Source organism: Poecilia reticulata, chromosome 4 (assembly GCF_904066995.2).
Source record: "Poecilia reticulata chromosome 4, P_reticulata-male-v2, whole genome shotgun sequence".
Taxonomy (NCBI): Eukaryota; Metazoa; Chordata; class Actinopteri; order Cyprinodontiformes; family Poeciliidae; genus Poecilia; species Poecilia reticulata.
The window spans coordinates 32,382,882-32,396,339 of record NC_088833.1 but is presented as its reverse complement, the minus strand read 5'-3'; the positions used below and the strand labels follow the sequence as shown (position 1 = coordinate 32,396,339).

General features: G+C 41.2%; 1 protein-coding gene across 1 annotated transcript in view; it reads left to right on the top strand.

Annotated features, from left to right (window-relative positions):
- Positions 1–13,458, top strand: part of ptprfa (protein tyrosine phosphatase receptor type Fa) — a 163,656-nt gene that overhangs the window by 35,612 nt on the left and 114,586 nt on the right. The window contains exon 7 of the mRNA XM_081606667.1: positions 10,322–10,432. Within this exon, the coding sequence (XP_081462793.1) occupies positions 10,322–10,432 (111 nt within the window). The remainder of the gene's footprint in view (positions 1–10,321; positions 10,433–13,458) is intronic.

Below are 13,458 nucleotides of genomic sequence, written 5' to 3'. Positions count from 1 at the left end.
CATTTAATTATGCCTCTAAATTACAAATGGTCCTAAATGTTATTTGTTGTGTTTTAATGTATGCATTAATAGTAGAAAATAGTAAAAAAAACAATAGTAGAAAATAACTTCTTTTTTGATTTCCATGTGGAAATCCTATAATCCCCTCAAGCGCCTTGAGTTGTTTTGTCGTGGCACATTTATAAAACAGCACCACTCTTCTCATTAGGCTGAACAAAGAAGACAACAATAAGTGAGTTAAAAGACTAATGTTTTAATTTCAGTTCCATCATTCGTGAACAAGATCCCCAGATCCTCCTACATTTGAGGCAGGACGACCCCCCTGACCCGGAGAAGGCACTCTACCCTTTTCCGACTCAAGGCCATGGCCTCGGATTTAGAGGCACTGAGCCTCATCCCGGCCGCGAACCGCTCCAACGAGAGCTGCAGATCACGACCTGATGAAGAAAATAGGACCACATCATCCGCAAAAAGCAGAGATGCGATCCTAAGGCCACCAAAACGGATCCCCTCAACACCTCGGCTGCGCCTAGAAATTCTGTCCATAAAAGTAATGAACAGAATCGGTGACAAAGGGCAGCCTTGGCGGAGTCCAACTCTCACCGGAAACGAGCCCAACTTACTGCCGGCAATGCGGACCAGACTCTGACACTGGTCATACAGGGACCTGACAGCCTGTATCAAAGGGCCCGGTACCCCATACTCCCGGAGTACCCCCCACAAGGCCCCCTAGGGACACGGTCAAACATCTTCTCCAAGTCCACAAAACACATGTAGACTGGTTGGGCCAACTCCCATGCACCCTCCAGGACCCTGCTGAGGGTGTAGAGCTGGTCCAGTGTTTAACGACCAGGACGAAAAGCACACTGCTCTTTGGTGCCCCCTCAATTGGCACCAAACTTGGCATGAGTGATCCTGGTTGGATCCCCTACGATTCTATGTCTGACGCCATCTAAGCCACGCCCTCTCAGAACAGGAAGTACTTTTTTTTTCTTGGAAAGCTCCATCTCTGGCTCGCTCAACCTAATCAAGATTATTCTGTGTTGGATGACAGATAAGTTGGTCTCACTTGCTTTAAAGCGCCAAGAGTTTTCAACGGAGGGTGTGGCAATGGCGGCATGGCAAAGTGACCTGTAACGCCGTATCCATATGTTTGGCTCTAGATTACATATGTTTGATCCTAGTTGCACCAAACTCACTAGGATGCATCCTTATTCATCCCCAAACAGGAATCCATAACAGTCGTTGATAGGCGTGGCCTAATTTCTCTACAGCGCCCCCTAGAATTTTTTAAATAATCAGCCCCAAGCCATGCTTTAACCTAGAAATATGAAACTTGGTACACATGTGTATCTTGTCAGGACCTACAAAAACCTCTCTTGGAGCCATGGTCAAAACCCAACAGGAAGTTGGCCATTTTGGATTAAAATCCACCATTTTCTTTCTTTCATAGAAGCATCTGATCGAACTCCTCCTACAGTGTTTGAGATACAGACTTCAAACTCAGTCAGCAGAGAGTTGAGACTTTAAAGGTCAAAAGTTATCACAGGAATTTTTGTACATCTAAGCAGGTGGGTGTGGCTAAGTGCCAAACTTTGACTTCGCCATGAAACATCAAGATGCGATAACTTCCACATACGTAGAAGGTCACAGCTGCATAAGACCTCCTATGTCTTACTACAGACAACCCCTCATCACATTCACAGGGTCAATTGATGACATCACCTTAGCCCCGCCCACTTCCGACAGAAAGTCACCTGTTTTCTCTACTGTATGTCTTACTTTTACTGTGTTATTCATATGGAATTAATCATCTGCCAAACTGACATAAAATGACCTGATGATGAACTCTGTCAATGCTGGCTGACCTATGGGGGCGTGGCCAAATGGCAGTCCCTCGCCATATGCATACAATTGTCTCTAACTCACACATGCACCTTCCGATTGGCACCAAACTAGAAACGTATGACCTTTGCTCATCTTCAAGAAAGCCCAACAGCATTGAATTGTAAATCGACTCCAGTGCGCCCCCTAGGTCATTCCATCACTACATCGGTATCTCCTCACTACATCGGTCGATCTGCACCAAATTTTTGGTTTGTCGTCAGGGAACCATGCTGAACTGATTGGTGCGCATGGCCTGGCGGACGCACGCTTACACTGCTCGAGAGCGTGCATAGTGGCAGGTGGGAGGCGGTGCTGGATCCCCCGCGGTGGCTATAGGCTGAGCGGCATGTAATGTCCTGTTTTGCAGTGCCGGGGGGCGAGACACATTCTGGAGGAAGACGAGTGTAAAGATATCTGGATCCCGGTCTCAGACCCCAGAGATGCATAGTGCTGGATCCTCAGAGGCTTAGATGAAGTGAATTCTGCTACGTGAGTGCTGAGGAGTGATGTGCCGAGGCGAATCTGTTGATTCATTCCATCCGTAAATTTGAGAAACTCTGGTCCAGAAGACATTTCTTCATAGGTATCTTGTGAATGCAGTGAATGAGTGTAGGAGCAGAGAGGGAGGGGGAAGGAGGAGGGGAACCAGTCGCTCTGTCCCCAGTTGTTGTTTCATCAGCTTGTTTTGGAATAGTTTGCTCCTGATACACAGAGGCTTCCATCCTAGTCAGACATCCTTGAGCCTGTTCTTCTGAAGTGATGATCACATTGTTGTCCTTGTTGATAAAATGAAAAAGGTTTGCAGTTAGCAGCTTTATCCCATGTGTATTAAGATTGTAGATCCAGAGGTTATTGATGAAGGTCACTGAGCTGGCAGAGCAGGTTTTAATCAGCCATTTGTTTATCATGTCCAGCCTGGAATGGTTTTCGTCTCCCCATTGAGGCGATGTAATTGGACCACTGAGAAATAATTTCATTTTTAATTTTCCCATAGTGTTCCAAAGAATATTGAAGTCCTTTTTCAGAATCTCAGACTTTTGCTTTGCCAGATTGTTGGCTCCAACATGCACAACTAGTGTCAATATTTGGCTGATCAGTGGTTAGAGAGAGCACTTTGTGAGTTACATCAGATACGTCTCCAGGACAAGAAATCACTGTCGTTTTTTGGGGATTGCAAACATGGTGATTCCATTTACTGCCTCATCTCCATCACAATAAGAAACTGAATCAATCATGAAATGTTCTGTACCATATCAACCTCAGGAGATGATTGAAGGATGAAGAGAGGTGGTTATCTGGTTCTTCTAGGTCACGAACTGAAGCTTTTCAGTTCGTGAAACCAACATGGTGCCCGCGGACACCGGTCGCCCGAGGGGACCTCGTTAGTCACCTGTGAGCAAGTTCTAAAAATATCAATTGTCATTAGGGAGCACTGCCAAAGCAAATTATTCAATTAAATGTTTTTACCTTGAAATAATAACATTTGTTTATTTTTAGAATTTTTTTTAAGTGAATTATAAAACATTTAAAATAATTTGCTGTATGTATAAAACTCTTTTCTAGGGTTAAATTTCAGAATTATGCACAGACGCCTGTAGGATATTATCAGAGGGCAGCACCACCTGCAGCTGTACGGCTGTATGCACTCTGCGTACCTTGAGATTTTCCTTTAAAAAAGAAAATAACTTCTGGAATTTTTATTATCTAACCTTCTTTACTATTAGCAAAATTGGGGAGAAAAAAACCCACTCTTGTGTCAAAACATCTTGTACGTAACGAGTCTGTTGGGGTGGGCAACAGACACATTGTTGTCCTTGTTGATAAAATGACAACAAGAACAATAAAAGTCACAGTTTACTTTTATTTGGCGGCTTGGCGCTTTTCTGTAAGCTAAAAATGAATGAGCGGCATTTGATCCCACTAGTTTTAACAGCGGTCGTTTGGATCCTGGCTGAGCTTTTTACCATGTGCGCGGTTCTGGCGGGTCATCTGCTGCTCCTACTGAACGTCTCAGACTGCAGGTTAAAGATTCTAATCTAGTCAAAACGTTCCCCAAAAGAGTAGAAATTAAGCAAACAATGTTCCATCACATCTCCTCCTCTGGACGTCTGACACCACTTGAACCTGGGAATCAACATCCCCGTCTTTCCATGGATCACAAGGTAGGCTTCGCTTTCATGTCTCTATTATTTAGGATTGTTTGTAAAAAAAAAAATAAAAAAAAAAGTCAGCTGTTTTTGTGGTTTAGGTTTGTGCTGGTCAGGTGCAGTGATAGTTTTGTGTTACTCTCTGATCTGTCTAACTTCTTTTCTTCGGCATCTGCTGGTGTCAGACAGGTGACCCGTGAGCTTTTCAGTTCGTGAAACCACAAAAAGGCTAATAAACTGGCGACCCCGTCAGAACTGCGCACGCTAAAAAGCTCAGGCGGGATCTTAGAACAATGTGCAGAGTTCATTCATTTTTAGCTCACAGAAAAAGCGCCAAATTAACAAAACTAAACTAACCAATAAGATTTAGCCTTTTGTGTTCCCACCCCACTCACACTGATGTGCGCTACGTACAAGATGTTTTGACATAAAATATCTTCTTTTCTCCACAATGTTGTTAATAGTAAAGAGGGTTAGACAATAAAACATATGTAACAGAGTTACAAATGTACTTTTTTTAAAATGATAATTTCTAATTCATTTTATATTAAGAATTTGCAAATTTTATCTTATTTAGTTATTGTTATAATGTTTTTGCCTGCGGGGGTCGCCTTTCTGCACTCTGCCTTGTTTGTGTCTCCTGGGCTTCCGTAGCTTGGTCCAGCCCTCATAGCATCTCCACTTCCCCCTTTTCCCTCACAGCGTTGTTCCGCGCTGCTGTGGATAAATCAGGAAAGTTCACTGCTGCGATATATGTTTTCTGTACGGATGTTGTTTATGTTAAAGTTTTACCATATGATGTTTATTGTTGTTTGTTAATGTGTTATTTTGCAATTTTTACCATCATAGTGGGTTCTTAGAACCAGTTTTATTATAATGTTCTTTCTTTTATTTTGGCGCGAACAACCGGTGCTAATCCAGCTCAGTTCGGTTGAACATTGTTTTTATTTTCACATTTAGGCTGGAGTGCAAGGAGATTTGAAGATGAGGTTGATTTATTGTTTTACTCTTCTCCTCCAGAATAAAGGATTTAATCGAAACATGATTGACTACTGGAGACTCATTAATACCGACCGTTACACATACAATAACTATTTTCTTTTTTTATTTAAAAGAAAATCTCAAGGTACTCACAGTGCGTAGAGCCGTCCAAGCTGCAGCTGCTGCAATAATCCATACTGTCAAGTCACTTATGCTGACTGCTCTAGCTCCTTCCAGCCAAAACAGTAACATCATTAACATCATTAAGCTTTTTCAGTTTGAACCAAAGCGTGTTTAAATTGATGGGAATGTAGACATTATGAGCAGTAATGAAGATGAGGAAAACAAACCGAGGAAGAGGACAGAAATGGCTATAGGAATTGTTTGCTGCTGCTGCTACCTCCAGCTACATAAATGAAACGAGTGACATGTTTGATCCGGTAAGTGTGTAACTGCTCTGCTACCAGTTGTTCAGGGTCTGGCCTTGGTCCTGTCAAGATAGGTGGCATTTCAAAGAGCTTCTGTCTCAGCACAACAGCAAGCATTTATTTTTAGCTCCGTAAAAGGTAACGATCACTTGTTAGAGCCTTTGACAGTTTTGCTCATACAAATGACTCATAGTCTTCTGGAAAGAAATGTTGTGGACACAAATGTAGGTTCTTCGGAAGTTGTGTTGGGTTCCGGTTCTCTCCCACTGCGCTCTTCTTTTTTTTCATGTGGAACGCGAACCAGATTCACCTCAACGTTTTTATTTTGTTTTGTTATGAAGCCTAGGCGTAAATTCTAACTGAAGGATTCTCCAGCCTCACCTACTTAATGCAATCACCGCATCATGTGCTGTCAGCCTATCAGCATCGGACCATGCCCTGTCTTCACCAATCACCGATCAAGCTCCTGTTTATAACAACCTTCAGCCATGCTCAATCACCCCCTCTCCACCTCCAGGGTCTTGGCTCTCCATGCCTCCAACCTTCAGCCATGGTGGCACCCGCTCTCAAAAGTATCAACAGTACCCGCATCATCAGCTTTTCTCACTTCCGCACAGCCACTATTAGACCACTCATCAGCACCTTGGGCTGTTGGGGTAAGAAATGAATGTCTCACATGTCTCATTCATTTTTTGCAATGCTAGGAAATGCAGGAACTTTTCATTAATCTATCCCCTCCCCGAACATGTAGGCCCTATTCGCATGCACTACTTCGTCTGTGCTTCAAACTCTTCAGGACTTTTAACTGAATGAATGAATAAATTAATTAGTAAATAGTAGCATCCCTCCCTTGCCTCAGTTGCGAAGGCGAGATGCGCAGTAGAGTGGCTGCTGAAAGAAGTTGGTTAATAATCCCTCCATGGCACATCTCAGTTCAAGTGCTTTCACCAATTGTTAAACAAGCCATAAATTCTTGTTTGCCAAGGGCCATTATCCAATCATTGTTTCACATCAAATTTTGTTCTGTGTTCTATTCACTACTAATCAAAGGCAACCTTAAATAGAGCCTCAATTTAAAAGAATGTGTCTCGGTGTTTGACTTATAGGAATTTTCCCAGATTCATAATGCATAGTGGCTGATTGTTGCTTCATGTTTCATTCAGGATGTGCAGAACAGAGCAAGCCAGAAGACAAGATCGTCCAAAATCCGCATACTATTATTTCCCAGGCCATCCTATCACTGCTAGGTTGATGCAGCCTCTAGCTTACCAGGTTCCACGCTCAAACGCGTTTGTTCCAGTCTCGCTTCTGGGCCAATTGTCATTAGGCACCTACCATCATTCTTGCAGGTTTGTCACCAACAAACAATCAGCACTCGTAAGCTGTCCTGCACACGGCCCCATCTGGAGGAACTGAATCTCCAACATCATTGCCTGGGTCCAAGCAAAGTTCATTGGCACGTCACGTTTTAACAAGTTCAAAAGCTTTACATAATTAAAAAAAAACAATTTAATCCTCAAATGCCAAAATTACAATAATCTAACTCATCGAGTTTTATTACTGCCCCATATGCTCAACTCTATATGGGGATGGAGCCAGCACCACCTAATGGCTGGGAATCTAGGATGGCATCTCCTCTCTAATTATCCCATTCTAATTCAGCCTGTTCTTTTTGGGAGAATCTCCAGCGTAGCTTGAAGCCTAACCTTCATTTCAACAGCTTGAGCCCTCAGCATTTTACGAAATCTGCCATAACCTGTTTATTGAGGGGTCATTTCTGCAAGCAGTCATCATCGTCGCTCTCCACAATAAGCCATCGTGTTCGAACCATAAAGCCAAACCTCTACCAATCTGTCTCATGTCATCAATTGGCATCAATCAATTTTATTATCTTTGCTCGTTATAGCCCTGGTCATTTTAATACCCTTGCTGATGAGCTGTCTCTGATTTCAGATCTTCTGCTACCCTCTCTGAGCCTTTGTTCAGTCCAGTCCAGCTATTATACAAAATCACCCACTTCAAATCTCAATCACGTTTTGCACTGTAATTTTATTTCCTATATTTTTCCAGTTTTTCATCTTCTCTAGTACCTGTCTGTTATCTACCAGCATCGCATTGTTTCACGTCATTGCAGCATTCCCAAAAGCTGGTCTTAATCTACCAGCTTCGCATCACTTTGCATCCCAAAGTTCCCAATAGAACGCTGCAACGATAGCCTTCTTCTACTAGCTTCACATCATTTCGCATTGTCACAGCTGGCCTCCATCTACCAGCTTTGCATCATTTCGCATCATCAGTGTGTCCCCATTAGCTGGCCTTCATCTACCAGCTTTGCGTCATTTCGCATAATCGCCATGTCGCCAATAGCTGACCTTCATGTCAGTTTGAATCATTTTGCAGCATCATGATGTCCCCAAAAGCTGGCCTTCATCAACCAGAATCGCATCATTTCAGGTCACCTCAGTCATCATCCGGTCAGTGGGTCTCTCTGTTTTCAATCACCACCATCCTCTCTCTAACACCACATTATGATCCCTAACTATCCGAAACACTTCAGATTCCTAAGGTTCTGTTCGTAGGTCCTGCTTTAGTTTAGTCCCTTCTCTCACCCCCTTTCACCACCTCTCGGCATCGGTCTCGGCTCTCACTTTTGGGGGAAGACAACCCAATGTCACATCATTTCGGACCCCGGAAGTGCCAGGGTCCGAGCTCCAAAGAACTTTAATTTATTCATGTCAATAAACCCTTTTATTGTTTTATTGTTGTTTCTCTCCGTCTGAGTCTCTCCAGATTGAAATGAAGTCTAGGTGTAAATTCGAACTGGAAGACTCTCCATCCATACCTGAATCATCCAATCACCGTGTCAGCCTATCAGCATCGGACCATGCCCTGTCTTCGCCAATCACCTATCATTTTCCTGTTTATAAGGACCTTTAGCCGTGGCGGCACCCACTCTCCAGCCATGCTCAACCGACCTCCACCCCATCTCTCTCCATGGTCTTGGCTCTCCATGCCTACAGCCTTCTAGGACCTCCACTGAGTGGGCTAGGGGGGAAGACATCCCTAATCTGCATTGGAAATGCTCATCCAAGCTTATTGCATTTCGCAACACATTGTCTTCCGCTGGGATCCGAGAGCCAAAGAACTTGAATTAATTCATATCAATAAACAATTTTAATTATCGTTTCTCTCCGTCTGAGTCTCTCCACATTTAATTGTCTCATTACCGCCAGTAATAAAGCTGGCAGTAATAAAACATTGTGACAATGTGTTACAATGGAGTGACACATTGTGGCATTATCTAAAATTACACCAGTAAAACATGATAAACAACAACTCAGGTAAAGTTAGCCTTCCTGTGTTTACTCTATAGATTTCAGTTCAGAATGCACTAAACTCATCAACCTAGCAGGTTTAGAAATGGCGACCTTCATCAGTGAAAAATATAACAAAAGATTTACATTTTTGAAGTTATGAAGTTTTGGTGTATCACACAGTGGCGCAACTACACATTATTCAGGTGGATGCGAAAACATAAATGCCCCCCCCCCCCCTGAAGGAAGGTACGTCAGGCCAGGGCTAAGGACCTGAGGCCCTTCCCCTCCCCCGTACCCCCGGCGGGGCGACAATACGTTGTACAACGAGGTGAAGGAGCGTAAGGCGCGCTGAAGTGTATGGGTAAACATCATCGGCACGCCGCCCCCTCCAGACGGGGTTTTGGCGCCCCCTCTGGTGCTGCGCCCCTATGCGTTGCATACGCTGCATACCCACTTTTTGCGCCACTGGTATCACAAACAGCATTTATTTTAGTTAAATTACAACATGTCTAGGTCAACATGTTGACCTAGATATGACCTAGATAATCCTGGAACTCTTTAAGGCTGTGAGCTGTTGTCTTGTTAGCTTTTTTTACAGAATTGTCTGTGAACCCTGAACCCTTGTGGAATTTAACCATACCTAAATACATACTGGAGGGTTTCTAAGCTGGCTGGGAGCGACTTGGGATTTCCTCAAATAAGTGGAAAAAATATATAACATATTAGACAATGTTTTAATTGAGCCCGAAGAAGACCCAACATAATTATTTTATTTTTGGTGTTACAGACGCCGCTCCCCACCAGCTCCTGTTCAATGCTAATAATAGTGTTCTAAAAACAATGGAAGCTATGCAACTCACCTTGAGAAACGTAGTCCTTTAGATAAGAATTCCTCCTGCAATAAAATATAAATATAAATTGTAAAACTGGTGTTTTCTTGTCTGGTGTCTTTTATGGTGGATGTTGTCATCTCCAAAGCATCTTTTGTTGTAAGTAAGCCATGTGCTTACTTACAACATGAAACATATCGTCCAAAACCAAAGTAAAAGCATGTGAATAGCTAATACATCCCGGTATAATAATCAACTCTTGGTTTTCCCTTGCAACCATTGAAACAGGCTGAACAGGCAGGAGCCGGTGTTATGCTGGGTGTTAGTTTTTCAAAATAAAGTCAAATTTGACATTTCAATTAATTTCAAATTCTGGTTACGGCTAACATAAGTGCGCAAATATCGGGTATACTATATATGTGTACATCATATGCTTTACATTGCTGTGGCGATGTTCACCACACTTCAGCAGAGCACATAGCATAATTAGATTGAACAGATCAGCTCTTATGGATCAGGCCCGTTGTCACCTAAACTCAATCTGGAATTTTTGACAATTTCAGGAGGATACAAATATTAATATCGGTGCTGCTCTAAAATGTATGATAATTTATGCATAGTTTCAAAGTTTTGTCAGTGACACTTCAAACTTTAAAGTCTTTGTATTTATGTGCATGTATATCAGTATGTAATGTAGATCTGAATTATAATATATTTGCTTCTCTTCTCAGGAGCACTTCAGATTGAAAACAGTGATGAGTCTGACCAGGGCAAGTATGAATGTGTAGCTGTGAACAGCGCTGGCACTCGCTTTTCTAGTCCTGCCAACCTTTATGTTCGAGGTAAGATTTCAGACTGAATTACCCATTCTCACTGCAATTCACATTACTAGTTCTGGTAGAGCAGAAGTGGTATCTGCTCTGGTTTCTCAACTCAGTGCTCAGTGGAAACAAGTTCTGGTACAGAAACATAAATGATATTTTTATATACCTCTGTGTCTACTGATCAATAGATTTATAGATTTATTGGACAGAAATCGCAAAGAATACACTAACTAAAATCCACGAGACAATTTTAACATGTCATGAAGCCACTTTTATTAACACCATGCCTCATGCTGTTAAATGGACATGAAACATAACATAAAAAAGTAAACATAAAAGTAAAAGATCCTTAAAAACAAAGTAGTGACAAGACAAACAAAATGGGCAGTGTTATGGTTTCCTTTTGGAAAATATATTTTTTCTCAACATTAGACCTGTTGAGAAAAAGTGCAAGCCCTTTGCACTTTAGCAATATTATCTTACTTTTGACCTGCGTGGAGGACTTGCAGAGACAGAATGTTTGAGCCTTCACAGTTTCCATAGTCATCCTGAAGCAGAAAGCTCCAGTCATGGGCCAGAAGTGAGCTTCCAATAAGCATGCATGTTTTTGCAGCATGTTTTTGCTACAAGCTCATTGGAAGATGTAGGAGGAACACATATTGATAGTATTGCAGACTGACATAACATCTGTAAAAGTCCAGGTAAACGACGCACGCTGGAAAAAATTCCAGGTAAGCTGTGGTGTTAAATTTACAAAAAGCTGTATGCCAGAACACTTAAAGCACTGAATATGCTTTAATTATGCCTGCATATTTTTGCTGACTGGACAGAACTGTAGAGGGAACACATATCGATGGGGAAATGCAGACGGATGTAACACCTTTAAAAGTCCCAATAAGCAACATATGCTGGAAAAAAATCCAGATACATAGTGGTATTAAATTTCCAGTAGTGGCTGCAATCTGCCGTTGCACACCAGAACACTTAAAGCACTGAGTATGCTTTAATTTAGAGTGGAAAGGACATAAGTTGGTACAATGTCAGTTTTACACTTTGAACATTGTACAATTTTTTGCACTATATTTGTGTTGAAGTTTATTTTATAATTTCACATAACCTTACAATTTCCCTTCATAGTATCTCTGCTAGAACTTGTTGGGATCTGTGTTTTCAGGGTGTTCATTTCTAGGTTTTTCTGTTTATTTAGATCTGTGTCCCTGTGAGTCTCTGTGTCGTCCGGTCTCTTCTTCCCTTGATTGTTTCCCAGGTGTGTCTTGTTCCTTTATTAAACTCCCTGTGTATTTACACCCACCTGTGTCTTTTGTTCCTCGTCGGGTCTACAGGTCCTTCTCAAAAAATTAGCATATTGTGATAAAGTTAATTATTTTCCATAATGTAATGATAAAAATTAAACTCATATATTTTAGATTCATTGCACACCAACTGAAATATTTAATTTCTTTTATTGTTTTAATACTGATAATTTTGCACAGAGCTCATGAAAACTGTTAATTTTAATCAGAAGAAGAATTTAAATCTTTTGACTCGTTTCATTCTCTCTTCTGCCCGGATTCCTTGATGTCGTCACCGTATCAGCTGAACCATAAAGACAAAGACAAACGTTTTCCCAAGTCCAAACATAACATTTATTAGATGAAACTGATAAAACTTAATAAAATCAGACCAGCATCCAATTCAATATTTACCTCAATCCACAGACATCCACACACCAAGACAAGCTCACGGGGAACCATTTCACCGACACACAGTTCCCCAGACACAGCATCTCGGGTAACCCTGAAGCGATCTGAAGTTAATGTTCTGGGTCCTGTACTTTTAAAGGGAGGACATGTTTCCCTTCTCTGCTGTATTCAAATTAGGGGAGTATCCTTAGCTAGATCACTTTAATCTAGTTGACTATGTTCCAGTAAAAACCTGTTTTTTAAGATCAAAGAAGTGTTATTTTCTTTTGAATGAAGACAGATGTTTTTATGAGCTCTACTCTGTTGGCAGGACCAGATTGTTTTAAACCAGCTGTAAAGTGGTCAAAAGGTTAAACTCACACACAGCCACGACACCCTGTGAATGCCTGCTCAGTCCACGGAGAGACTAGCTGTGTTTAAATGTCTAGATCAGTGTTTCTCAACCTTTTTCAGCCCAGCGCCCCCCCAGCCTTTATCCAGGTCCCTCTCCGCCCCCCACCAAGGATTTAGGCTACTTTGCACTGACTATTATTTTATCATTAATATTACTATCACTATTGTAGATGTTTTGAGTTTTATGCTTGTTTCTGTATTTATCATCAAGATAATTTCCCAGAGAACAAAAAAGTCATGGGAATAGAAATTATTTTCACAGGCGTCTATGAAAAATGCAACGAACATTCAAGTTAAAATTGGTAACAGCAGCCAATCAGAGTGGAAGAAATATTCCTATTTTGTGCCATTTTCTAGTTGTTAAATATTCCACAAAATGACCAGATAAAAGATGTTCAACATGCCAGTTTAAACTTTGAACTATTTGCAAAATAGCTCTGCAACATTAAAACATGGATAGAACTGAAACTACATTAATCATAACTCTTCTTCTCTTCAGTGTTTGTCAGTTTCTGGTGGTGCAGCTCTGTGCTGCCTTCAGGAGAATGGGACATCAGAGTATCATCCATAAAACTTCACCCACATGGCATTTATTGTGAAAACCAGAGTTTTCAGTGGAAAAACAAAAGTTCCAGGTCCTTTTAATGCCAAACAAATATGAGACAGAAACATAGATTATATCTTTATATAGATCTGTCTATTGATTATAGATTAATAGTTTTACTGGACAGAAATTACAAAGAACAAATCTGGTTCTTAATCAAATCCTAATGAGTCAAATTGAAAGTGTCATGGAGTCATCAGCCTCATGACATTAACACTGACATGAAAAATAATATTGAAGAAATAAATATATCAAATCTAATTAAAAACATAAATAAGTGATAAAGACCATAACAGTAAATAACTTATGTTGAGATGTGGTCTCAACAATATTATTTTAACTTT